Source organism: Hippopotamus amphibius, chromosome 2 (assembly GCF_030028045.1).
Source record: "Hippopotamus amphibius kiboko isolate mHipAmp2 chromosome 2, mHipAmp2.hap2, whole genome shotgun sequence".
In the NCBI taxonomy this organism is placed as follows: domain Eukaryota; kingdom Metazoa; phylum Chordata; class Mammalia; order Artiodactyla; family Hippopotamidae; genus Hippopotamus; species Hippopotamus amphibius.
In genome coordinates, this window is record NC_080187.1 from 228,618,618 (window position 1) to 228,645,343 (window position 26,726).

Below are 26,726 nucleotides of genomic sequence, written 5' to 3' on the forward strand. Positions count from 1 at the left end.
ACTCCGGATGCAGAGGGGATGGGGAGGTTTCTGTTATCTGCTGTTGAGTAAACAGAACTCCAAAAGCGTGGTGGATTTGGGCACATGGGGTAATTGCGTGCTTCATAACCCCGTGGACAAAGAAGTACTCAATGGAAGGGAGCCAAAGACATTCTTACCACAGTGATGACGACAGGTGGGGGGGGGGGCTGGGCGGGGCGAGGGAGAAGATGGGGCTTGGGGAGGGAGGGTTCCAGAAAAAGCGGAAAAACAGAAGGGAGAAAGAAAAGAGGGGTTAAAGGGGAGGAAAGCGTATATGCTTCATGAGGCTCTTGTAACGCTGTGACTCTCAGACTTTTGTGTTCTTACTTCCATAGTAAGGAATGTATTTTACTCCACGCAGAAGGCGCGCACACGCGTATGGAATAAAACAGAACACAAGTCCGCGCGTGGCTGGCCAGACGCGAGGGGCGCTTGCTCCCATCGCACATCCGTGCGCGTGGGCCGGGCGCCCGAGGGGGCCCACGCCCGCCGCGGCCGCCCCCGCGGGGAGGAGAGCCGGGTACCCGCCACGGCCCCAGCCACGCGCGATGGAGACGGACGGGCAGGGCTGCGCGGCCGCGTGCTGGCACCTGGGCGCGGGGCAGCTGCGGTGAGCGCGCGCCGCGCCCCGTGCGCCCCGGCGGCTCCGGCTGCCCGCGGGGCGGCGGGGAGGGCACCGCCGATGCGCGGCTGGGGGCCGGGCGCTGGCTCCCGGGCCTCGGAGGCCCCCAGGGCTCTGGGGCGGCCGCAGCCTCAGCCCCAACCCCCACCCGCGCAGGCGAGACTCGCGCCTTTGAGTTCCCGCGAACCTGTATCCCTCTGGGGCTTCTGAAATAGAGGTTCCAGAAAGCTGGTTCAGGTCCCTATACCCATCTCTTATCTGCCTTGACATTTTACTAACAGCAGGACGGATTTTTAAAAAAAATACTAATGATAGTGGCAATAATAATGTGTGTTGTAGTCTTGGATGGCGTTCTGTTAGGTCAGGGGCCTGTCTGAGTAGATGGAGGAGGATCGGAAGGCCACCTCCCAGCGTGTGAACCGTCTGGCGTGTAGTTAAAGAACACCTCTCCGTAATGCTAGAGATACATGGCACACTGAAACCATAACTTGGCATTGCCTAGTTCTTACATCCTTTAAATCTGAAATGTCTAGGTCAGGGCAGGTTTTTTATTTTCTTCCTTCCATGAATCCTTGGCTTGAGCAGTAATCTTAGACTACCTGAAGCGACCAGCGGTGTACCGACAGTCCTGTTTGCATTGAAGCCAGGTATTGGTTGGAGACCCTGAACCCAAAAGACTGGGTATCTTGTTTTGTTTTGTTTTGTTTTGTTGGTGTGGGAAGGTATTGGCAGTTTTGTTTACCTTCTTTCTATTCCTTTGTTCTTGGTTACAAGATATCCAGAAATCATATCCAGGCACCGGAGACTTCACTCTGGAACGTCTGAGTGGGGAAGAAACACCAGTCTCCTTTCTTCTCTTCCTGCTGCTGCTGAGGGCAGGGGGCAGAGAGCCACGCTCCCCTGGCCCAGCCGTGTAGGCTCGAGCCCCTCTCTGTGCTGCATCTGGACACCAGTCAGAATGCCCTGACCGGCGGCATTTCCCAGACTTCTCCATCATGGGCCTTACCTTGCTGCTACAGTTATTCTGGGAAAGCTGGCATTGGCCACCTTTTACTTCTGTGCTCTTTATAGAGTGGGTGGCTGGTTATGTAACATTGATTTGGCAGTGAATCAAAGCTGCAGTTCCTGCTTTTAAACAGCCCACTTTGTTGATGGTGGAGTGGAGATGGAGAGTTGAGGACCCTCTATGACCTGCCTTCTTAGTTACTAAAAATAAGTCTCCAGATGCTTGCTGAAAGAATCAAATACTTGGGCATTTCTTCATTTCATTTGACCAGAAAATTACTGATCTGAGGCAAGCTGTGCTGAGGCTGTCCAGCATCCCGAGGCCTCCTTGCTTCTTGGAGCCCAGTTCGCTCAGCAGACATTCCTGGGGTGGGGGTGGGGGACGGTCGCTGTGCACCTGGGGCAGCCCGGGGCCCTGGATCTGTGGTGCTGTGCTGTGAGACTCCGGGAGAACAGTTAATCATAATATTTTCAGGGATTATTTTGTAATCCTTGGGGATCTATTTATTTCTTCTACAAAAGCCTCATCAGATGTAGTTGCGTCTTAAGATGGATGGGCCCAGGAGAGTCAGTCTTCACTTGCAACTGGTTTTCTTCAAATTAGAAAAATGGAAACCATGCTTAGGACGGAAGTTGGGGGAAGCCAAAGGGCTGTTTTCCCCTTCGTTTCTCCCTGTTTCATCCCAAGTTTTTACTTTTCTAGATAGCGCTTAGAAAATCCCCAGGAGAAGGCTGAGAAACTTATCCATCTTCCCCAGAGTACTGGTTATCCGCTCCCTACCAGGCACCTAGGCCCTGCGCGCGCAGCCATAAATGAAACAGGCAGAACCCCTGCTCTTGGGCAGCTCACATTGGTGACTTTTCAATTGTATGAATAACTCGGAAATGAGGAGGAAGCCCTTCCCCTGTGCCCCAGAGCTACCAACAGGCCTTACTTCCTTCTCCCTTGTGAAAGAAATGCACTCACCTTTCCGTTCTCAGCCTTTCATTCCATGAATGTTTATGGCCCTCAGCCCTGTGCTAGGCGGAGTTGAGTGTAAAAGCAGTATTGTCTGCCCCTTGGTTCTTGTCCTTGGGGAGACAGGGCTAATAGTGGGAACTCATTCAGAAAACAATTAAGGGTCAGACTGAGGCCCCGATCATAATTAGTGGGAGGGGCGAAAACAGGAAAAGTCACCATGGGAAGACCTGTCTAGAGAAGCTTTGAAAAAGAAGGGACACTTGAGTGGATGTGAAGGAAAGGGGGGAATGGGTCAGGAAGGAGGAACGGAAGGAGGAACAGAAGGAGGAGAACAGAGACGTAACTTGGTGCTCGGTGATGAGTGCGTGTTGGCGGGATGAATGGGCACAGAGTGGGTGTGCAGCAGGTCTTCACATCTGGGAAACATCTGGAATCGTCGTCTTCCCGGATGTGGTCGGTGTCGGGCTTCCCAAAGCTGGTACCCCGAGCATGGAGCAGGAGCGATTGGCCCTGCTCCATGGTAGCGGCTCAGGTCCTACCAGGTTTTGCCAGTGAGAATCATCCAGTTAGGTCCTGTGGCCCCTGTGGGATGCGGTGCAGTTACAGCCACAGCTGATCAAAGGGCAGGCGGAAGAACACCAGAGCTTCAAGGTGGCCGTTTGATGTGCTGGCCGTGAGCGAGGACCGGGCTGAAACTGCATCCTGCGCTCAAATAAGGTCTGTTAGCCACTGGTAACTTTTTTTTTTTTTTTTTTTTTTTTATTATTTTATTTTATTTTTTTGGGGGGTACACCAGGTTCAATCAACTGTTTTTATACACATATCCCCATATTCCCTCCCTTCCTTGACGCCCCCCCCTCGATTCCCCCCCACCCTCCCTGCCCCAGTCCTCTAAGGCATCTTCCATCCTCGAGTTGGACTCCCTTTGTTATACAACAACTTCCCACTGACTATTTTACGCCACTGGTAACTTTTGATCCCCTATTGATCTAGGGAAAGTCAAACTGACAGCCCCCAAGTTAAAAGGAGCCACGGTGCATAATTGATGCTCTGAGGGATCTGGTCATTCTGTTCTCTTCCCGCAGTGCTTCTCACAGAAGTGCCTTGAGCTATTTGAGAGAAGGGTGCTGTATGAATTATTCTTTAGAAACAGAAACATATTTCCCTCTATTGCCTCTGCTTCCCAAGCACCCTGCTACCTTCAAAAGGTAACAGCGGGAGACTAACAGGCAGGGTAGTGGCAGTTCAGAGAGTCAGGAGAAAGAACGCCGCAGACAGCCAACTGGAAGGCAGCATAAGAATTCAGTTCTGCCCATCCGGGCTTGATCTGGGACTCAAAGTGGCTTCTTTGGGATTTGATGTCTTATCTCTAAAATCAGAACAACAATGTCCTCTCCTCCCGATCACCTTCACAGGGGCTATTTTAAAGTATGAAACCATCGTTTTCATTTCTTTCTTGCTGATGTTATGTGTAGGCGGTGGCCCAGGGCTGATGTGTTTGAAGAGCTGTCCCTCACCCTTAGCCCGCGTATCTTTTCCAGTCCCTGCAGACTTGCTGGAAGTTCATCAGAGGTTCGTTGTCCTCTGCCTCCATGCCTTTTCCAAACATGTAAAGTGCCCTGAGTTTTAAGTTTTTAACACTTGGGGGAGAATTTTTTTTGAGGTCTTTCTTTGATGACTTTGGTATCTTCTGAGAATATGGGAGCAGGAAGGAAGAAGCAAATGGGAGGAAGGAGGGACCCCGAGAGGAGCAAGTGTGCAGAAGGGAAGAGAAGGATCCTGAAACAACGTTCTCTAAGAGCTGAATTTTGCCAGAGCCCAGCCTTGCTCCTGGGGCTCGTTTTCGCTTCCAGGATGACGCGCGGAACTCACCAGGACGTGACAGCCCCTGGAGATCATCGTGGAACTCGGGTCATACAGACCTGGGTTCACGTGGCTCTGTCATTCATTGGCTGTGTGACCTTGGGAAGGGGACTTAGCTTTCCAGTCTCCTCATTTGCAAAGTGTAGGTGACAGCAGTTACTTTCTAAGCTGCCTCTGGTCTAGCCGAGAAATCAGGGCAGGGGACACAGAGCGTCAAACATGCTTTCCAGATGCACAGCCTCACGATGTGATTACATCAACGGTCTTCACACCGACTGTTCACATTAGGGAAGGGGATTCACTTATTGGGTGATGTGGACAAAAACTGGGGGCAGGAGGTGGTGACAATGACCTCCTGTGTCCCTCGTTTCTCAAAAGTAGGAGACACTCGACCCTCATGGGAGATGTGGCTAGAGACCGAGGTGGCCTGAGGGACCCTCCTGGACGGATCGTACCTTGTCTGCTGGTGGTCCTTGGTTTCCATGGTTCTTGTCACAGGGGGCAGTAGAAGAAACAAGGTGTGCGTGGCCCCCTGTGTCCCCTCCTCTGACCAGGCCCTGCTGTGGCCAGCCTCCAGGTCCTCCCCACACCCCACCCTGCTCCCCATGGTCCCGCTCACCAGGGGCATCACCTCAGAAGTCGGGGTCTTCTCTCATTGGCTCATGTCTTCCCAAGACCCAGCCAAGGAGGGAGGTGGAATCTGACCATTATTCATACACCACTTTAGACTAATTCTAATAATAGCTGACACACTGCACTGAACTGTGGTGTGATGAAAAACCGTGGCAACTGTTAGTCTGAATCCTGTTTCCTGATGACTTCGGCGTCCAGCCTTTGCCTTCTGTGGGGTACACTGAGGAAACAAGTCTGACTCGGGTGCATCCATGTCCCCTCCCCTCCTGTCCTGTCATACCTGGGCTTTCTGAGCAGCTGGTTGGGGGCCTGACGTATTGCTTTCCTCTCCTGGTTCTCTCTTAGTGCCTGGTCTGGATCTGCCCTAGTTACATACAGCTCTGTAAAGGATTTTGCTTAAAGGCCAACTTGCCTATAATTTCCAATGTCAGTCTATGAAGTCTGATTTGGTCGTTAGAAGGAAAAACAAACCAAGACAAAACTTGGACTGATTTTGAATACCGTGTTTGTTTCACAATATCTTACAGATTTTTGCCACACTCCTATTCAACACTCGGGAGAAAAATTGCCGCTCTGTGGGAGAGCTTTACAAGTAAATCATTAAAAGAACATATTTCCCCTCCTCTGAGGAACATGCTGATTTTTTTCAACTTTTGTACGTATGTGCCTTTTGTGAGTTTGCCTTTATATTTTTTCCCCAAATAAAGAACTCACTGCCCTTACAGCTATGATATAACGAAAAAGATATGTCAGTTATAAAACTGTGGCTAGACTTAAATGATCTGAAACCTATTTAATATTGGCTTTGGGGTCTGGGATGAATCCTTGCAAACTGTTGGGTTAGATAGAAAAACATGGCCTTGTGGGTGGGGTTTCAATTCAGGAGCTCAGTCTTCAAATTAGCTGTTAATCTGGATACCTTATTGCTTTTTATATTCTGTGCCTTTGCCTGTATACCTTGAAAGAGAGAGAGAGAGAGAGAGAGAGGGGTTGATGTGAGAAATCTATTTTCCCGTGTGTTTTCTACCGAGTGCTGCGTTCGTGTAACACACTGTCCTTCTAGTGCACAGGTGATGCTCTCACCTGCATGTCTACGGGTGTACGTTGATCTTGGACATTTCGTGGCTTATGGCTAATGACTAGTTACTTAGTGCAAAAAGTAACACATGACTTAAGTAACAAAATACTCATTACCTTCCTCTAGATCCTCTTACTTTTTAGGTGAATGATCTCCTTTGCTTTTTGCTTGAAATGGGGATAAAGATTGAATAATCTCCATTAGCGGCTATCACACTGGCGCTATTTTTTTTTAAGAACTTTTATTGAGATACAGTTAACAGACAATAAACTGCATATATTTAGAGTGTACAATTTGGTATCCCAATCTCCCAATTCATTCCCCCCCAACCCTCCCCGCTTTCCCCACTTGGTGTCCATGTGTTTGCGCTCTACATCTGTGTCTCTATTTCTGCCTTGCAAGCCGGTGGATTTGTACCATTTTTCTATATTCCGCATATATGACTGGTGCTATTTTTAAGTCTAGCTTTAGTGTTTTTTTTGGGGGGGGCAACTCTCTTGCAGGCTAGTCCTAGTTTATAACATAAAATACTTTGCCTGGAACTGAGTGCAGCAGCTTGCAGCTTAGAAACATGTCAGTCAGGAGGCTAATTACTTTTTTCGATTGTGATTAAAAGACGTGGAATTGGATTCTGGGAGTTGATAATGAGTTCTACTTTCTAGTCAGTGCACCATTTCTTGTGGATTTAAAGAAACCGGAGTTAAAGATTCCTCACACAGTGAACTTCTACATCAAAGTGGAACCGGAGGTGGTTCTGGGAGTCTGGCGAGTGCCTTGACTGGACACTGGGCTGCTTGGTGGACGTGGCTTTCGTGTCACGAGGGCAGAAGTGAGCAGCGCTGTGTTGCCTGCCTGGGGAGAGGCGGGTGTTCCTTGGAGGAGGCTGTTCCACACACCTTCCCTTTGTCTTGATGCCTGGCTTGCTTGCGTTTGCTTTTCAGGGATCTTATGTTGGCGTGCGGAGTCTTCCAGGGGCCTTGGGCCTTTCTCCCACCCTTCCTTATTCCTCACGCCTTCCTACCCTGCTCTAGACTCCCTGGCCTCCTTGTATAGAAGCCACGCTCTGTCTGCAGCGCTTCTCTCTCTCTCTCTGCTCCTTTGTTCCCTCCTGTTGCCTCACCAACTGCTTACCCATCTCTTGGGTCTCTGTTTAAACGGTAGGTTTCGGGAAAGCCTTTCCTCACCCCCCATTTTCAGCATATGTTAGTGCAACCTGCGTTTGTCCTTTGCAGCATTTTCCCCCAGTGTAAGGGAGCAAATGCCTGTGGGATTATCTGATTAATGTTTGTCTTCCTTACGAGACAGTAACTTTGTAGGTGGGGGACTGTGTTGGTGGGTTTTCCTCGCTTAGCACGGTGCTTGGCAGAGGGCACTCCACAAATAGTTGTCCAACAAGGTCGTGAGTACCCTATTGTCTATTCTGCTGTGCTGATCTCAGTATTTCCTTCTGCTCGGGTCACCTACCTGTTCTTGGCTGCCGGTTCTCCAGTGCCCTGTTTCATATTTCATCTCCTTGAGGTTAAACGTGTGATCACAGAATGTTCAGGAACTAATATGGGTTCACGTAACTTCTTCCTAATCTGCAGGGTGCAGTTCCACTAATAGTGTCAGAATTTGAAAATACCTTTATTCTTTGCTCTTGCCCCGTCGGTCCTTGGTTTGGTGAGTTAACGGTCTTCATGATCGGCTTATCTAGCTGGCAGCGATGCTGTCTTAGTACAGAGCCCTTGGAGTTTGATGTCAGACTTTCTGCCTCTAAATGATTGAGACACTGGGACTTCCCTGGCGGTCCAGTGGTTAGGACTCCGCACTTCCACTGCAGGGGCATGGGTTTGATCCCTGGTCAGGGAACTAAGATCCCACATGCTGCACTCAGTGTGGCAAAAAAAAAGAAAAAGAAAAAAAGATTGAGGGACTGAAGATTTATCATCACGTGGCCGATTTTCCAAGTCTCCTGGTGATGTCATATGTCATATGGCTGCATTAGTATTATCAGGGTTCATTCATTGGTTTGACAAGGTGGAGGAACTGGAGCTCACTCAGGTGTTTAAAATCACAAGGTCGCTGGGTTTCTTGAGTAGAATAGCTTAATTTCAAGTTCTTTTCTCCTGCCTAAACTGGTTTTCCTTTCATTTCTTTTCAGCTTGTTTCTTCAGCCAAACCAATAGCAGGTGGCAAATAGCTATTATCTTTTACTTGTTTCCACCCAATGGATTGCATTTCAATAGACCACACCTAAGAACTGCAGTCTTGGTTGCATAATTGGTGTCGTAGTCACAAGAACTAAAACAATAAATGGTTAAAAGGGGTTATCTCTGGGCATGGGGCAGGTAGGGTAGGGCAGTGGTGGTTTTCATTATAAGACATTTGTGGTATTATATTTTAATTTTTACCATGTGCATATACTACTCAGATAAATACTTGCACATAAATATATTGAATATTTACATGTAAGACTACAATTTATGATATATTCTAACACTGTAGTTAATATAGAAGCATGTAAATATAAATATGTATCTGATTGACATAGGGAGGGTTTCAGACTTTGGCGAGGACAGAGAATTCTTCTGTCTGTCCACGTTGGCTAAAACCTTTCCTTGCTTGTCCGGCACACAGTTCCCAGCTGCCGGGGGGGGGGGCGGATGCTAAGGGGAGGAGCCGTAGCTGGTATGAAGCAGCCCTCCACAATGGCAACCCAATTGTTTATCTTCACGGCAGTGCAGAGCACAGATCAGTGCCTTTGCTTGGATTTTTTTTTTTTAGCAGAGCGAGAGAGCATTTCAGCTTTGTGGGGGAATGAAAGGCAGAGCTTGGTTTTTAACTCTGTAAGCGTACCTCCACATATTTTTTTCCTTTTGTTGAAGTTTGAGGGTATTCTGGCAATAGGCTTCTCTTTTAAAAAAAAAAAAACCTATATATTCCATATGTAGAATAATGTGGATGAAAGGGAGACTAACTCCCCAAATTTGGATACCGATTTCAAAGAAGAGCGTCGGAAATGATGGTTGAACCCATGGACGACTGGATAGGGAACAGGCATGAGGTATGGGGAAACGGGAGAGCAGTTTCCACATCCGTGGTCTTCTCACAGAACCGCGTGGAGGTTCCTTTATTTAGCATGAATCCTATTCATCAAAAGCATGATTTTGATCTCTAGGAGCGATTGCCTAGAATTCGGGTCCCAGGTGCTGGGGGCCACCTGACCTATTCCAGTCTGGAATACTGATGTCTCCGCCCCCTCTCTGTGGTCCCAACCTTGCTGTGTAACAGAGAGCGCCTCCCGGAAGGCGGGCCCTCCTCTGATGCGCCGCCGGGCCCTCCGTGGGCCCGTGTCGTTCCGGTGGGGGACGAGTCCTGGCTGTGACTGCGGCTCTCAGCGTGGGGGGCCGGGCGACATGCCTCAGAGGGCCACAGACCCCGCTCTGCCTCTGGGGGGACGCTTCAGACTCAGGGATGAGCTCTGGAACCCGCCCCTCAGCTCCCTGGCCTCCGTCCCTTTTACTCAGTGTCTTTTTGTGTCCGACGAGGGCTTTCTCAAGACTTGCCTTCCCTCGAGGGGCTTTCTTGAAGTGGGTGTTTGAGAGGCACAGGTACAGGGATTCCCTGTGAAACCCGCATGTTTCAGCGCTGCGTGACGTTGTTCGGACTGTGTTGCCCGGGCTCGGTGTTGCACGCACTTTCACTTAGAGCATCGCGTGGATGGCAGAGCCACGTCTGTCCTCGGAGTGACTCCGCTCTCGCCCTCAGGTGTCCCAGATTTCCTGGCTCCGGGTCAGGTGCACCGGCCTCTGTCCCCCGCCTGGAGGTCTCAGCTTGCTCTCAGCAGGGCTCAGCTGGACGGGGGCCACGTGACAGCTCACAGGAAGCCTCGATGAAAACAGTGATCCTAGACGTGGGGTCCAGAGAAGCCCCAGCGCGTCCCGGACCCCCGACCCAGAATTGTACACAGCATTTGAAGAGTGGATACGTTGTTCTGGGCGGGGGGGTCCATGGCTCTAATTACATGTTCAAAGGGCTCCATGACCCACGAAGGGTTAAGAAACTCGGCTCTAAAACAACATTCGAATGGTTTTTAAAGAATCCTCTGCCCTTTGAACCATCTTTGTCTCCCTTTTATGTGGTTCGTAGAGAGTAGACTGTTGGTACAAAGTGTTCTTGCGCCTCCAGGAGTCTCCCTCCTCCACTTCATCTCGCCCCTCATGGCAGAGTGGACAGGGTGCAGGCAGATCTTGCTTTCGTGGATGTGACGACATCCTCCCTTCACCTGAAAAGCCAGTTTCTGGAACTTCCTGTCGTTTAGCTTCTAGCTGGAGGGATTCTTGGAAACAGGCTTTGCTGTGCATCCGTGAAAGGACGTGGACGGTCAGGGGTTCCTCAGATGCTTACGTTGAGGTGCGCTCGCGGTCAGGGCAGCCGGTGCTCACTTCGGGGAAGGCGGCAGCAGAGGGGAGCCGTGGGTCACTCACCCTGACGCAGGCACGTGGGCTGTGGCCCCAAGGAGCACCGCCCTCTCTCCGGGTTATTGGTCTAACCTGCAGAAGAAAGGCGTGAGATCAGATGCCAGCAGCGGGATGTGATTATTGTTGAATCTGTCACCGTAATTCCCAATTCTTGCTCTTTTTTTTGTAAAAGCTCCTCTGCAGGGCAGCTCCTCACAGACGTGGGCTAGTTAAGGTACGTCTGAAGCGGCCTCAAGGCACCACTTCACGTCTGCGCGCATTCTCTCTGGGCTGCAGCCCTAAGGGCTCCCTCAGCCGCCAGCATGGGTGTCTCCCGAGAGCTCCTGGGGAGGCTTGGGCGATTGTGGTGTCTGGGGCCTGACGTCCCGCGTGGACGTCTCCTCCTGCTTCAACCTTGGGGGATCGAAACAAATGTGAACACGTCGGAGGCCCAAGCGCTTTCACGGATTTGTTCCTTTCACACGCGATGACACGGAAGATGCAATTCCTTGCTTTTGCTGAGGGCTGGGGGATGGGTTGAGAAACCAGATTAAGTGCAAAAGCCACTCCTTCTACTAGAAACAGCCTTTTTGGTGGTAAGGGGTAAAGACATGGAACGTCTGCTCCTAAGTCATCCAGGCCCTTCTGAAGCCCCATAAGAGGTTGGGCCGTGGGAGGGCGGCCACGCCGTGGTGTCCTCGCCAGCCTGCCGCAGGCTCCAGGCTGGCGGGGCGGCCCCTGCGTCGCCCAGGGTGAGGACGGCGGCAGGCTCTCCAGCTGGCCGCGTCTGACCCAGAGCTGGCTGGCCAGCCGCTGGCTATGGCCTCCCGCACCCCGCTCAGGTGGTTAGCAATCTCTCCCGCAGGTGATCCGGCTGCTACCTAGGTGCTGATACCAGGACTGGTGTCTCCTCCCACCGGCCAGCTCCCACTGCGGAGCCCTCCCCGGACGTAGCAGCATCAGAGCGGCCCAGCACCTTCTTCACTCTCCCTCGCCTGTTGAGACAGGGCCATGCCCTCCTGTCTCCTCCTCCCCTCTCTCGTCCCTCCGAGCGGCGGTGGGCTGGCTGCGGTTTTGCCTGGGATGTTGGTGGCTAGTAAATTTTAGGTTTGCTTTCCACCCTGAACTCCACTCTTTGTACTTCCCTAAGTGGGATGGTGTGGTGCTGATGGCTGTGAGGACATGTATTTTTTTTCCCCTTCTGCTCTTGGCAAAGGTGAATGGTATGTCTTCTGTGTGCACAGGAAGGAGAAGAGTTGCAGCTGTAGGTGTGAAGAGTAGCCAGATCACCCTCCTGCCGGGTGGGATGCGTGGGGATGGTGTGATCCGACGTCTCCCTCCAGGTAGATTCTGGATTCCACACGCCATAGTCATCATTTCCCAGCCTGGCCAAACGTCCCTAGCTTCCCGTTTCCTCCTTCGGATAGGCGATTGCTTTTAAAAATTACATCTTTATTATTAGATTGTCCTTCCTCCCTGCCTCTCTCCCCCTTTCTCTTTCATTCATTCATTCATCACTTAATCACCCAGCACAGCTATTTTCATTTATTTGCATTCCCACCTAGTTTTCATCTCTGTAAAGTTTTTTATGTTACTGACTGTATCTCTATATAATTTTGTGTTGTGCTCTTTTACTTAATACTATTTAAAAAGTATTCTCCGATGTTTTTCCATAGTCATCATAGTTACCAATGTAGAGGGTGATCATTCTCCATTATACTTATAGACAGTTGTTTATTTACTTAAATATTCCACTGCTATTTGATACAAGTTTTTTTTTTTTCCTTCTAAACTCTTTGAAAACAGTATTGCTACGGAAAACTTTAAGCAGTGAGTTTATCCTTCTTTTGGAACGTTTTCCTGGAGACAAACTCTTAGGAGCAGGCTCTGTTGCTCGAGTCGCTTTGCTAAGCGGCTCTTCAGCTTGTGGCCCCACAGACGACACGTGGATGCCCCCTTTCCCGGATGTTGAATCGCCCCGGGTCTTGGATAACTTGTTTGGAGGGGACGTAGTTTAAATAGATGTTAAAAAGTTTCATTTACTTCCTCATTATGAGTTCAGTTTGTATTTAAAGTTGAGTCTCTCACATCTGTGCCTTCGTAGGAGAAGCACAGCGTTTGGATACAGGCAGGCCCAGGTATGAATCTCGGCTCTGTCGCTGGCATTTGGGTGTCTGTGAACAAGTTACCTAAGCGCTCCAAGGCTGTTTCTTTATCTGCAAAATGCGGAGAAAACCTGCCTTGTAGGACCGTTGTGAGAATTAAATAAAGATTTAAAAATGCTTGCACGGTAAATTTTTGTCCCCTTTTATCTCCGTTCTCTTCGGCTATCATTGTATTTTTTTTTTCATTTAAAATTATGTTTTTATATTCTTTTCTCATCTATCTCTTTGGGACTTGGCAGTGGTTTCATGTAGTCAACTGTTCTCTTTATTTTTGATCAATATTAACTCTTTATCTGTCCATACTTAACATAAATATCTTCCCATTGCTTGATTGCTCCTACTACAACTCTGTGTGGAGTTCTTATCCTCCAGGGAATTCCTAAAAAAGACATTTACTATGTACCGAGGTACTTTAATACACCATCATAACCAGGATTATGGGAGTGTTGAGGAGGTGAGACCACCTTTTCTGTTTACCGCTCTTAATTAAAGTGATAACAGCTCCTTTGTCATCTAGGTGCTGAGTGATGGTGGCTTTCATGTCTTGTCTGTTGACTACAGAGGTCTGTGTTAAGAACAGTGCACAAAGATTTTTCAATAAGCAAGGGGTTTTCGAGGGCCCTCGTTTTGGAGGTAGTGATATTGTGTTTGCCTTTCCTTGCTGCCAGGGTTCGGGGACTCGACGGATAAGCCCACGGAGGACGGGCTGACTGAGGATGCTATTTGTGTCTATGAGTGGACCAAGGAGAGAAGTGGTACCACCCCCGTGTGTCTCTGGGGCCAGTCTCTGGGAACAGGGTGAGTGGGGTCTGAAGATGGGTCCTTAGGTGGGTCCTTGGGGCGTTAGTGTCATAGTATAGGCAGCAGTGAGCCGCAGGAGGACCCCTGAGCTAGGAGATGGTTTCTCTGAGGCTCCGCAAGTGGCTGGTGACCTCACACCTCCGTGTGCCTGTTTGTAACACAAGGGAGGGTATAGCTCTGTGGCTGTCTGTGACACTGAAGCCCATTCCAGCACTCTCCTTGAGAATTTTACATGAAAGGATTCTTGTTTAGGGCCAAGAACCCCTTGAAATCCTGTACAAAATTTTGTGTCTATGCACATTTGAAGGTCAAGAGCTTGCATCAGTTGCTTATACTAGATGTTGCATTTTGCACTGTTTACTTGACTGTTAAATCACTGCTTCACATGTGTACTAACTTTCATTGCTTTATAGAGTTGCAACAAATGCTGCAAAAGTTCTAGAAGAGAAAGGTATGATAAAATGCTTATTACCTGGTGTAATTTCTGGGCTTGAGGTGGGAAAACAAAAACAGTGAAGAGACTATTGTGCACAGTCTGAGCACAGAGACACCTAAAGCACCCCAACTTTAGATGGTTCCTGACAGCGTAATAAACTTTCTTTTTTCTATTTAATATGAAACAGTAGCTGCTTTTCAGAGTTATGAAATTAAAAGTAAATAGTAAGGAAAGTGTTAAAATTACCTTAAAACAGCCCTCACTGTGAAGTGATGCGTTGTTATGGAGTAATCTGGATTACAGGAGAGGAAAATACTACATTACAAAATAACAGGCAGGACTTGCTTTCTGCAGCCCTCCTTACATAACATTTATATCAGTGTTTCACAAAGTGTTCTGAGAACTGCCTTTATCAGAATCTGCCGGGGGGGGGGGGGGGGTGTTTGTTAGAAACACAGGTGTCCTGGATCCTAACTGTCTTCATGAACTGGAATCTCTGTGGATAGGACCAGGTGATTGTGATATGCATCAAACGCTTGTAATCACTTGCATTGTATCTTAAACTTTACTTGGCAATACAGGTCAGGGTGAGTTACGTAAACATTTTAAAGTGTGTCACTTGTTACACACAATCTTCATTACTTATGGAAGTAAAGAAACATCGTTTCCTTGCTCCTCTAAGCTCTCATGGCTCCTTCAGTGTTTTCAATGCTGAATTGTCTGAACTAAATTCCCGCATAAATGAAAACTTCACTTCCTGGATAATGCAGTTATCTTAGAACATTTTAATTCCATTAAGTCCCCAATTTATGAACTCTTGCTACCGTGTATATTGATTTTCTGTATATTACATACTCCATAAAACATTATTATTCTTATATTATAAAGTCAGTACTTAGATTTACCCTTTTCTTTGCTCTTTATTAGTTCCAGCATCTCTGTGCTTCAATCTGCGATTTTTCTTCCACCTGTCTGTTGGTGAAGAATTCTCTCAATTTCAGTCTGAAAATGCCTTTATTTCATCTTCATTTTTCAAGGATATTTTTACTGGGCATAGAGGTCTGGAGTGGCAGTAATTTATTTCAACATTTTGAAGATGTCATCCACTTTGTTCTGGCTTTCGCTGTTTCATTAGAAAGTAAGCTGCCAGTCTTACTGTTGCTCCTTTAAAGATAATGTTTACATTTTCTTTTGGTTATTTTTGAGATTTTTTTTTTCTTTGTTTTTCAGCATTTTTACTCTGATTTTCCTAGGTGTTCTTAGTACTTACCCTGCTTGGGGCTCATAGCACATCTTAACTGTGGCCTGATGTTCATGCATTTTGGAAAATTGTTGGTCACTGTATCTTCAGATATTGTGCCTGCTCCATTCTGTCTTCCCTTTCTCTGGGACTCTAGTTCATATGCATTTTGGTTTTTAGATCTGTTCCCATGTCTTACATGTTTCCAGTGTTCTTTTCTGAATCTTGCAGACATTTTTCTCTTTGTGCTCTAATTTACATATATTTATATATATTTTATACATCAGACAGTTCATTATATAATACAAAGTTTTATTTAACATTGAAATTTTAATAAATATTTTACTATTTTACCATCCGTTATTTTCAATAAGTTATTTTGAAGTCTGTATATGGTAGCTCCAATATTTAGATCTTCTGTTTTCAGAGGGAGCGTTGGTCCGGACAACCTAGTGTTCAGCGTCTGCAGAACACTCCCTTCCTGTAGTACTTTGCTTCCTTAAATTATCCAAGTCACGAAAATCTGCTGGTGTTTTAGAAGAAGGTTGTGGTTTTCGATTATCATGTGCTTAGAAATGTGCTCTTTAGCGGGGATCTAGTTAAAAATGCACATTCTCATACTCCCCAGCTCCAAGATCCTGACTTCTGACTGATGTCTGGTGTGGGATCACGAATTTGCATTATTAATAAGATTCACAGGTGATTTGGATGCAGGTGGTTCATGTATAAGACCTTGAAGATCCCTTATTTAGGAAAGATAGTATTTAAATGTGACAGGGGAGTTATTTCTTGTTTCTTATTTCCTAGGGTCCCCAGTTGATGCTATTATCCTGGAAGCTCCATTTACCAACATATGGGTTACAAGTATCAATTATCCCTTGTTAGAGGTGAGTCTCTGATACATCTTTACAAGATGTCACAGTGTAGGCTGTTTCCACACACTTAAGTTTATTAACCATTTTCCTTTTCTTAACTAGTTTTATATATTTCTAAGTTATCCTGACTTGTGATAGGTTATTAGCCAGTTGCTATTAAAGGAGGAGGGACACAATGGCTTTGTAGTCCTTTTATTTCCTTCTAATAGATTGAGTGGCTTATTAAGAGCCAAAGCTTTTTTTTTTCCCCATTAACTAAACTGTACCTCTTATCTTTTATAGTTTTTTCATAGGTACACTTGACTTACGTTTGTTTGTTTGTTAATTATTCCTTTTTAAAGTGAAAATAAACCTCTCAAACGTCATTTTCAGCCCTATGAATGTCAATCACATATCTTTCATTATTTTATGATAAGAAAGTCTAGAGAGTTCCAGGAAGCTGCCAAATGGTTTTACACGGCATCCAGGCAGAGAAGACAATCTTTCCAAGAAGACAAAGTATAAAAGTTGACTGACAAGATGTGTTTTTTTTAAATCTGTTGTATATATTATCCTAATTTTATAATTTCATTCCATGTCTCATGGGCAATTTCTTGTAGTCATACCTCCATAGAAATGTTAGCAAGTGAGAAAGAGAGAGAGAGGTGAGATTTTTAGAGGGGACATATGGCCCAAGTTTGTAAATTGTTGATTAATTTTGGAAGGTGTCTTAAGGGTACTTTAATCCAACTGTCTACTTTTGGAATCTTTCGTACAATAAATCATCATAGAACTTTCTGGAACTTGCTTAACTATTTCAGCTCATCACTTCCTGGGACAGCTGGTTCACAGAATTACATAATCTTTGAAAATGCCTGTACTAAGCTCCAACTCAATACAGGAATCCCCTCTACAATCGGAAATACTGAATGCTGAGTACTTTAAGATTTAATCAATAAAACATTTTAATTGGTTCTAGGCAATTAAATGTCATTTAAAAATAATTAATTGAACATCTGTTTATTACTGTAATTACTAATAAATTAACTAACTTGTAGGCATGTTACAATTCAGATACAATCTTTCCATCTACTTTTTTTCTGAAATGTGAATTTTGAAATTTAACACAATAGGGAAATCTATGATTTAATAGTTATAAACTGAACCTCCATGTAACCAACATTTAAGTCAAGAAATTAGCATCACTGGCGTCCCTAAAGTCTCCTGCACGTCACTTCTCAATCCAGTAAGCCTCAGCTTAGCTGTAACCCACAGCCTGAATTTTATGGTAATCACATTCTTGCTTTTCTTGATAGCGTTACCACCCATGTGTGCATCTCTGAGCAGTATCGTTTTGTTTTTGAACTTTATACATTAGTAGGATTATATAGAATGTATTCCATTGTTTTTTTAACCAACATATATTTGTGGGATGTTATCCGTGAGGTCTAGCTGTAGTTTTATCATTTTTTTTGCTATACGATATTTCATTGTATACACATACTACAATTTACTTATCTATTGTTTATAAACATTTGAGTTGCCTTCCGTTTGGGGCAGTAATAACACTGTTGCTATGAATGACCTTGAGCACGTACTCTGTGAAGGCGGGTACGTGTTCCCTGGAGTGTGCCCTAGGGGTGGATGCTGGATGATGAGGGGTGCTTCAGTTCAGCTGTAGTAGTTACAGCACCAAGCACTTCTCCCAGCTGACTTTTCCACTTCACTCTGCCACCTGTTGTACGTGAGAGTTCCAGTTGCTTCGCCTCTTTGCCCTCGTACTGATATCATTGTGATTTGCACTTGCATTTCCCTGACAACTAAGGAACCATTTTTCCTGTATGTTTATCAACCATTTAGATACCATCTCTCGTTAGATACTTTTTCATGTCTTTTGCTCATTTTAAAATTGAGTTGTCTTTCTTTTTATTTGTTGAAGTTCTTTAACAGGATGAGTCATTAGAAAATTATTTGCATTGCATATATATTTTATTATTTTGTTTTGCCGTTTTACTCCCTTAATGGTATCTCATGAAGAGATGTTTCTAAATTTAATGTGGACCAATTTACCACTTTTTTGTAGTTAATACTTTTAATAACAATAGCCTGTTTTTTAAAAAAAAAATCAGCTCTGCTTACTCATGAAGATACTCTTCTATGTCGTCTTCTAGAAATTCTGTTTGCTCTTTTACATTTAGAGCTATAATTCACAGGTATGGATTTTTGTATATGCACGAGGTAGAATTTCATATGGATATCCAGCCGGCTCAGTACCATTTACTATGCAGACCATCCCCACCACCGCAGTGCCAATGTTTGCGTGTGTCAGTGGCAAGTATATATATGAGTCTCTTGGTAGCTTCTCATCTGTCCTTTCTCGGATGAGTACCACAGTCTCTTAATTACTATAGTTTTGTATCTAGCTGTGTAAGTTCTTCAGCTTTGTTCTTTTTATTTGAGACTCTCTTGCCTATTCTTGATCTTTTGCATTCCAACATGCATTTTGGAATACACTTGTTAATTTCTACAAAAAACTTTCTGGGATTTTGATAGAGATTGCATTGGGTCTATAGATTAATTTGGAGGAACTGATATCCTTCTAATGTTGTCTTCCAATTCATGGACAGGGTATCCTCGAGTTTATTTTGATTGATCAATTGATTGAGGTTTTCTTAATGGCAGTTTTAGGTCAGGTTCTCCTAGAAGCAGAGCCCGTGGCAGGGATTTGGTGTGTATGATTTATTGAGAGGGTGTTCTTCAGAAAAACCCTGCAAGGTCATTTGAATGAGAGTTTTAGGATAGGGAAGGGGAACGAGCAGAACAAGATGAGACTTCAGGTCAAGTTTAGCTGTGGCCTGGTCCATGTGGGACTGTAAGCTTTGAGTCAATGGGGTGGTTTCTGCCATCCGCAGAGCTGGCAGGAGGGAGGGGGGCATAACTTTCCAGGAGAAATGACTTCTGTCATCCAAGGGCAAGGGAAGGGGGCAGCTGGCACTTACAGCAAGAGGTAATTCATTTTATCAGTCTTTTCAATGAACCAACTTAGAGTTTGTTGATTATCTATATTATAAATTATTTTATTCACTTCTGGTCTTACGTTTGTTATTCCTGTTCATCTATTTTCTTTAGACTTAATTTGTTATTTAAAAAATTTCTTGAGATGGTACTTGGATAATTTATTTTCTGTTTCATCTTTTCTCACTTATGCATTAAGGCATACACCACCTAAGCAACACCTCAGTAGCATCCCAAAAGTTTTGAAGTGTATTTTATCATTCGGTTCAAAATATTTGGTGGTGTGACTTCTTTGATCTACAAGTTATTTAGAAGTGTATTTCATAATTTCTATACATTTGAGGATTTGATTGTGTGTGTCATTGATTTCTAAGTCGATTCTACCATGATCTGAGAATATGCTGTGTATGATTTCAGCTTCTGAAATTTGTTCAGACTTGCTTTATGTCCTGACATATGGTCAGTTTTGGTTCATATTCCATATGCTTGAAAAGGACGTGTTCTGCTGCTTTGGGTGTGGTGTCCTATATGGGTAAACTGGGTCAGGTTATTAACCATGCTCTTCAGTTCTTCTGTATCTTTACTGATATTTTTGACTGGTTGTTTTATCAGTTACTCAGGGAAAAGTATTAAGATATCTCACCGTGATTGTGGAGTTGTTTACTTCTATTTTAGTCATGCCAATTTTTGCTTTAGTTTCTTTCAGGTTATGTTATTAGGAACATATATCTAATAATAATGTAATTTTATATCTCCTATGTGAACTGATCCTTTTTTAATCATGAAACATCCCCGTTTATGACTAATGCTTCTTAAGTCAGCTTTGTCCAATATTAACACACCTTTGTTTTGAGTAGCGTTTGCATGATACATCATTTTCTATTCCTGACTGTAAACTTTTCTGAATCCTTATATTTAATATATATCTTTTGTAAGCAGCAGATAGTACAGTTTTGATTTCTTTTCCAGTATGACAAACGTTGTCTGTTCATTGTAGTGTTTAGTCTATGTACATTTAATGTGATTATGATATCATTTAGGCATAAATCTCCTCTCTTACTGTGTTTTCTATTTGTGCCACCTGTTCTGTGTTCTTTCGCCTCTGCCTCTGGCTTTCTTCTGACTTGGCGGTTGTCTCAAGGAGAACAGTGGTGCTGAGTGTCACGCTCACCTCTCTGGGCTTCCCTTCTCTCTGGGATCTAGACCACTCAAGACATCACTGCTTTGGTAGGTCTCTGACACCTTCACGCAAAAGTTTAAAAAATATTTTCTTTAAGAACCATGGCTCTGGTGTCAGACTTTCTGGTTTTTCATCCCCAGGGGTGTCGCTTCACAGCTCTGTAAGCTTGGACTAATCATTTTTAACGCTTCATCTGTAAAATGGGGGTAGTAGCAGTCTATTCAAGATTGTTGTGATCAATCATTCACATATGAAAAGCATGTGTAATAGTGCCTGACACAGAGTAAGCACTCCGTGGCCGTTAGCTGTGTTTATCGTCAGTGGAGAGCTGTAACTCTGAACATTGCTGCTGAATGAGAAAGGGCAGGTGGTGGGAGACACAGATGGAGTGAAAGGCACAGGTCCTTACCCTCAAGGAGTTTCTTGTCTAGTTGGGCAGGTAGGAAATTAATGGGGGATGTAAAGTCATGACGTGGATTTCCGCATATCCCTTTGGAGTCAATTTCATTACATGTAATAGGAAGGCAGCATGGCATAGTGGAAAAAGACCGTGGGCTGTGAAACTAGACAGATTTGGATTTGGGTTGGAACTTGGCCTCTGCCACTAACCAATTATGACTTTGGCAAATTACTTCCCTTTGCTGTATTTTTCCTATTTTTATAATGAGGTTGATGCTGCATAGGGTTGTCGTGAAGGTGAATTGAGTAAAATAATCGTGCAGAAATGTGGGCACTCAGCACATGTTCAATCCCTTCCTTTCGCTCTTTCTGTAACACAGGAGACTAAGCTAGGTGTGGGGGGAGGACCTAGAACAATAATATCAGGGTAGGGAAAGTTCAGGGAAGGGAAGGGTCTTGTGTGCAGGTGTGATTCGTGGAGACTTACAGGGAGACAGGGTCTAAGCTCATTTCTTGAAGCTGAGGGAGAGCAGTTAGGAAACAGAGACCGGAGGGGAGAATGTGACCGAAGGCACACGGCCAGAGTGGGGCGGCTGTGTGTTACAAGATCCTGAGAGTCACGGAGGGCCTCTGTGTAAGATCACCCTTTCAAATCCTCACAGCACCTCTGGGTTTGGCACCATTGCCTCCACTGAGGGCTGAGGGCAGTGGAGGCTTAGAGACTTGCCCGACTGCCACACACCCTATAGAGAGGAAACGGGACTCCATCCTACATTTTCTAACTCCGGGCAGTTAGATGGAGGTGCGCAGCTCTCGGGATGAAAGACCGTGGCCAGATGTGGATGGGCTTATAGCCAAGATAGGAGTTGTTTGTTTGTTTAAATAGTGTTCCGCTCCCAAAGCTTTGTTACAGCAGATTTCAGGTAACTGGTATTTTGAGAACATGTACCTGGTGGAACTCCAGAAGCGAGAGGAGCCAGGGAGACCCGTTAGGGGCCCCTCGCTGCGATCTGGGCTACAGGGGTGGTCTGACCTCTGTGCCTCCGGGGCACCCCTGGCTGGAGAGGAGTGAGGGATAACGGGAGTAGATTGACCGGGGCCCGCTTTCTCCTTGTGCCTTCGGAATTTGAGATGAATTGCTGAAGGGCTTCTCTTATTGGATTCTCTTCCTCCGAGTCCCGACTCCAGGGGTAGCAGAACCAGAAGACAGAGAAAAGAGGAAATCTTGCCCTTAGCCCAGGTAAGAGGAGGACAAAGGAAGGAAGAGAAGGAGACGCAGTACTAGGATCTCCAGACCGCACCCGAATGCGGGTCATTTGCTGAGAGACCACCCACAAGGTGCAGGCCAGACAGAGCCCAGGAGAGCACGCGGGCTCCCGCCGGCAGCAGGCCCACAGCAGAGCCCTGAAGCAGAGGTTCGCCTTTACTGGCCTCCGCCTGCATGGGCTGTACCCATTTCCCTACCAGATTCCCTACCAGGCAGGAATTACTTTCTATAATCAGGAAATAAAACTTTTCTAATGGCCCTTATATTTAGAAAGTTCCTGTGCTCTGTGTTCCTGTAGTTCCTAGTGGAAGGCTACAACAGACGACATCTTACAGTGCCGGGCGGGGACCGCTAACGCCTATGTCTCCGCGCTCATAAAGGAGCCGTGACACGTGCACATCTAAAAATGGCTTCCACACTGAACGTAATTCTTTTCAAGTTGTGACGCAGACGTTTGCATTCACGGCCACAGCCTACCTATGCTGTACCCACTCCCTTCCCTTGGCAATGTCCCGTTCGCTACCCTGCACCCCTCCCCGCCCAGCACCACAGAGGAAGACACGTAACACTTTGCGGGTCTTTTCTCCTTGCAAATCTGCCCCGAGGAATAAACTGAATAAAATTCAGTCACACTAAGATGAAAATGACCGATAATAGCTTAAAGCGTAAGCTCTTCCTTCTTTAGCAAAAATGTATCAAGCATCTGTTAGGTACCAGGAACTTTCCTAGGTTCTGGGGATACCACAGGGAATAGGAAGTTGTGGTCTATCCTCCTATAAAGTGTGTGTAGTTGCGGAGAGGCAGAAGACAAGTATGCAATGAGAGGATTTTGAATAGTGACAAGTGCTGTAAAAGCAATAAAATGATGTGAAAAGAATGGCTGGGCGGTGGTGGGGGGAGTGGGTCGACGGCTGGTTAGGGGAGCACCTCTCTGAAGAAATATGATCTAAGCTGAGACTTGCACGACAAGGAGCCAGCTGTCATGGGGGAATCCGGGGGTCCTGGCTGAGGAAGGAGACGGGCAAGGGCCCTGCCGTGGGATCCAGGCTGACGTGTTCCAGGAGCAGAAGACAGCAGGGCCTGGGGGTGGAGAGGAGCGGGCTTAGTGATAGGAGGCAGAGGCTGTAGCCAGATTCTGTGCGGCCTCCAAGGCCGAGGGGCCACTTGGATTTAATCCACGTGCCTCTGGAGGACGTGAGGCTAAAGAGCGATGTGGTGAGAGTCGCGTGTTGAAATGATCACTCTGGTTTCCCTGCAGGAACTGGGTTACAGCGGGGTGAGGGGAGAACAGCAAGCCACCTGGGATTGTCGGTGTGAACCAAGCAAGAGATGAAGGGTGGGATGGGCTGGGTGAGTAGTGGAAGTGGAGGAGGCGACTGGACTTGGGAGTAGTTTACAGGCAGGGCTGAAACTCTGAGGAAGATGCAGTCTTGCTCAGGGTTTCTGTCCTTTCCTCATTTTCAGTTGAAATGGAGGTTTTTAGGGCATGTAAACCAATTTACCCTTCAACTTAGTCAAAATATGGCAAGAGCTGGTTTAGCGAGCATTCTTTGTACTGGACTTTGCCATTAAAGAGGAGATTCAGTATGTTTAGACTGATAATTGCTCTATTTGGAGTCCTACGGTCATTGGTAAAACCTAAAATGCCTTTTAAAAACATTGCAACGGTAAGTCGTATTCAACAGAATTTATAATGTTCAAATCCTTTAGAACCAATTATCTAAGGAGTGTATATTTTATCAGAATTTCTAACTAATCAGAATATTCTGTTCCCCAAGTAAACCACTTCTCTCTTCTGCAGTTCACTGTAGAAGCAGGTTTTAGACTATGCATATCGCTGCTCCTTTATGAGTGTGAAGAAATGTGAGTGCTGCTGTTTATACTTTAAAAAAATAAGTGAAAACAACAAAATGTTTAACGTGATTATCTGTGGATGGTGGGAGTACATGTGATGTGTTCCTTGTTTCTTGTATTTCCCAAATGTCCTACAATAACATGAATTACTTTTAAAATCATACAAGTTATGTTTTCAAAAAAAAGTTTATTATATTTAGAAAGTCACTATCTCTATATTACTGCAGTTAATAGTGGGAAACTATAACAAATGACACAGCTATAGGCCATGTTTTCCTTTTCTTAAAAAATAGATTTACAGGAAACTTCCGGGATTTTTAAGCACGGTGATGGATGCCCTGAGGAAAGACAAACTAGTCCTCCCCAATGACGAAAAATCAGTTCACGATGTGAAGGTGTCCAGTGTTACTGTGGCTGTAGGATTCTGGGGGGGCAATGATCGTGGCTTATTGAACGCGCAGATGAGGATGCTCAGATGGGCACTGGCATTTGGGGTACGGTAGCCACATACCTTTAGTGCTCAGTATTATCCTTGCGCCCAATCTAGTGACGTCACCAATTCAGTACGGTCTCTGAAGTTATAAAGGGGGTTGTAGGTTTAGGGTGTTTCAGGACCCGCTACAGGTCCCGTAGGGTCTAACCGATCATTCCTTGGAGGCATGTCTGACTCCTACGCCTTATTCCCCATGTAACCAAAGCCCACACATACAGTACAGTACCCAGCCGACTCACCCAGCAAGTCCGGTGACTAGCATTTGGCAGGTCAGCCTCGCACCGTCGGAGGATCTAGAGTGCCTGCAAGTGGGCAGTGGTTATCCGTATTTTCTTCTATTTCAGCACCCCTGAGGGGTCCAACATCCTCAGGAGTGACGGTGAGTCACTGTGGCAGGGGTGGGTGGTATCAGAATTTGGGAGGGAACAGGGAAGTACTACTTACTAGTCATTCTTCATGTCATAGCAGTTTTTTAAGCTTTTTAAAATTAATTAATTAACTGGCTGTGTTGGGTCTTTGTTGCTGCACACGGGCTTTCTCTAGTTGCGGAGAGCGGGGGCTCCTCTTCAATGCGTGGGCCTCATTGCGGTGGCTTCTCTTGTTGCAGAGCACGGGCTGTAGGTGCGTGGGCTTCAGTAGATGCGGCACATGGGCTCAGTAGCTGCGGCTTGCAGGCTCTAGAGCACAGGCTCAATAGTTGTGGTGCACGGGCTTAGCTGCTCCACGGCGTGTGCGATCTTCCTGGCCCAGGGATCGAACCCATGTCCCCTGCACTGGCAGGTGGATTCTTAACCACTGTGCCACTCTGGAAGCCCATCACAGCCTTTTTGAATTACCCAATAGGAAGTTGACCAGGAAGCTAATTGAACCTATTAATCCCATGTCCATCCTGTACATTTATGGGGAAATGTAAATAAATTGTTATGCAGAGTTCTCCTTGGTCCTGTGTCATGTTTATTATTTTTTGGTTTTGAGTTAATTTGTTTTATAGTCTTTTGAAAAAAACATTCCAGATATTATGAAATAAGGGTAGAATAAGGAAAAAGTGAGGTTCTTTTAATTCTGTACAAATTCTGTACAAATTCAGTGTTCTTCTTTATTTTCGATGTTCACATAGGAATAAATTAAATCAAATACCTAATTAAATTGTATCTTGCCTGGAGGAAAAAAAAAGTCATTATATGAAGCTCATTATATATGAAGTTTTTATCCTGGGAGGGACAGAAAGAGCATTCTTTTATTATGGGCAAACCTCATGTTTTGCTAAAGCCTTAACTTAGAAGAGGAGAACTCTCAATGTATAATTCTTGAACTGAATGCTTTTCTTCCACATGTTCCTAGTGTTAAATTCCTGTCTTCTCCCCTTCTTATCATACATGGCGAGGATGACAAAACGGTGCCTTTGGAATTTGGAAAAAAGGTAAACCAAGCTCAGTGGCTGACGGAAACATACTATACTTATTTCACAATTTTTTCTCAGGCAGCCAAACTTTGATAGAGCCTAAAGAAGGGTCTCTGACATTATAAGGGATTCTCTGCACCCCTGAATTGCTGTGCTGCCTGGTATATACAGTAAACATCAGTGTGCTATGCTGTTCAGCTCGAAGGACTGTTTGTCGGGGATCCTGGTTCGTCATCTGGGGTCTGGATCTGCAGGTGTGGAGACGATCTCAGGATGCTCTGGGAACCTCCATGCAGTCTTTCCTGCAGTGACTCTAGAAAGAGGGATGCAGTTTCTTTCATTTTAAACAAATAGAGGGGGTCCCCCGCAGTTCCTTTCCCTTTGCAGGGAGGGATGGACAGGGGGAGGAGGAGGTCTTGCCACCGCTCCACGAGCTGTGCAGCTTTCAGTTTCTCAGACTTAATGGGACTAACTCCCTAAGTTGGCTATTTCTGTACCCTTTTTTAGGAAAATTAGACTAGAAAAACAGCTGCTTCAGTTGTCGGCCTTTGAGCCCTTGTCTTTCTGCCCCTTGCAGCTCTATGAAATTGCACACAATGCATATAGGAGCAAAGAGAGGGTGAAGATGGTGATCCTTCCTCCTGGCTTCCAGCACAACTGCCCCTGTAAATGCTCCACACTGTTAAAAACTGTGAGGTCAGGGATGCTTTGCTAAATGCAACAAGGGCTGCTCTGGCTTTCTTAGACCATGAGGTGGGGAAAGCATGCGAGCTCATTGAGGTCCTTTTCCTGCAGAGACTTCCTGAGCCAGCAGTGAGCGTGAGGTCTGAGTGCAGCGGGGAGCGGAGAGTTGGTCCAGACACCACCTGCGATGTGTATTTCTTACGTGAAACTACTGGGCTGCCTGGGTGAGCTGAAGTTACTGACATTTCTACAAGTCACTTGCCCTTTTAGTAAGGGAAAGCACGGATGCTGGGCATTAAGGAATGTTCTCG

At 45.8% G+C, this 26,726-nt stretch overlaps 1 protein-coding gene across 1 annotated transcript; it reads left to right on the plus strand.

Moving 5' to 3' along the window:
• Positions 1 to 569: 569 nt before the first annotated feature.
• ABHD12B (abhydrolase domain containing 12B) lies at positions 570 to 26,548 on the plus strand. Its single transcript, XM_057720810.1, is given in 14 exon segments — positions 570 to 631; positions 5,633 to 5,760; positions 6,846 to 6,947; positions 8,794 to 8,816; positions 8,819 to 8,920; positions 10,819 to 10,860; positions 13,308 to 13,353; positions 13,459 to 13,588; positions 14,005 to 14,042; positions 16,075 to 16,154; positions 24,130 to 24,212; positions 25,671 to 25,749; positions 26,309 to 26,427; positions 26,527 to 26,548. Coding segments are annotated over 14 exon segments (1,056 nt in total).
• The last annotated feature ends 178 nt before the right edge of the window (positions 26,549 to 26,726 follow it).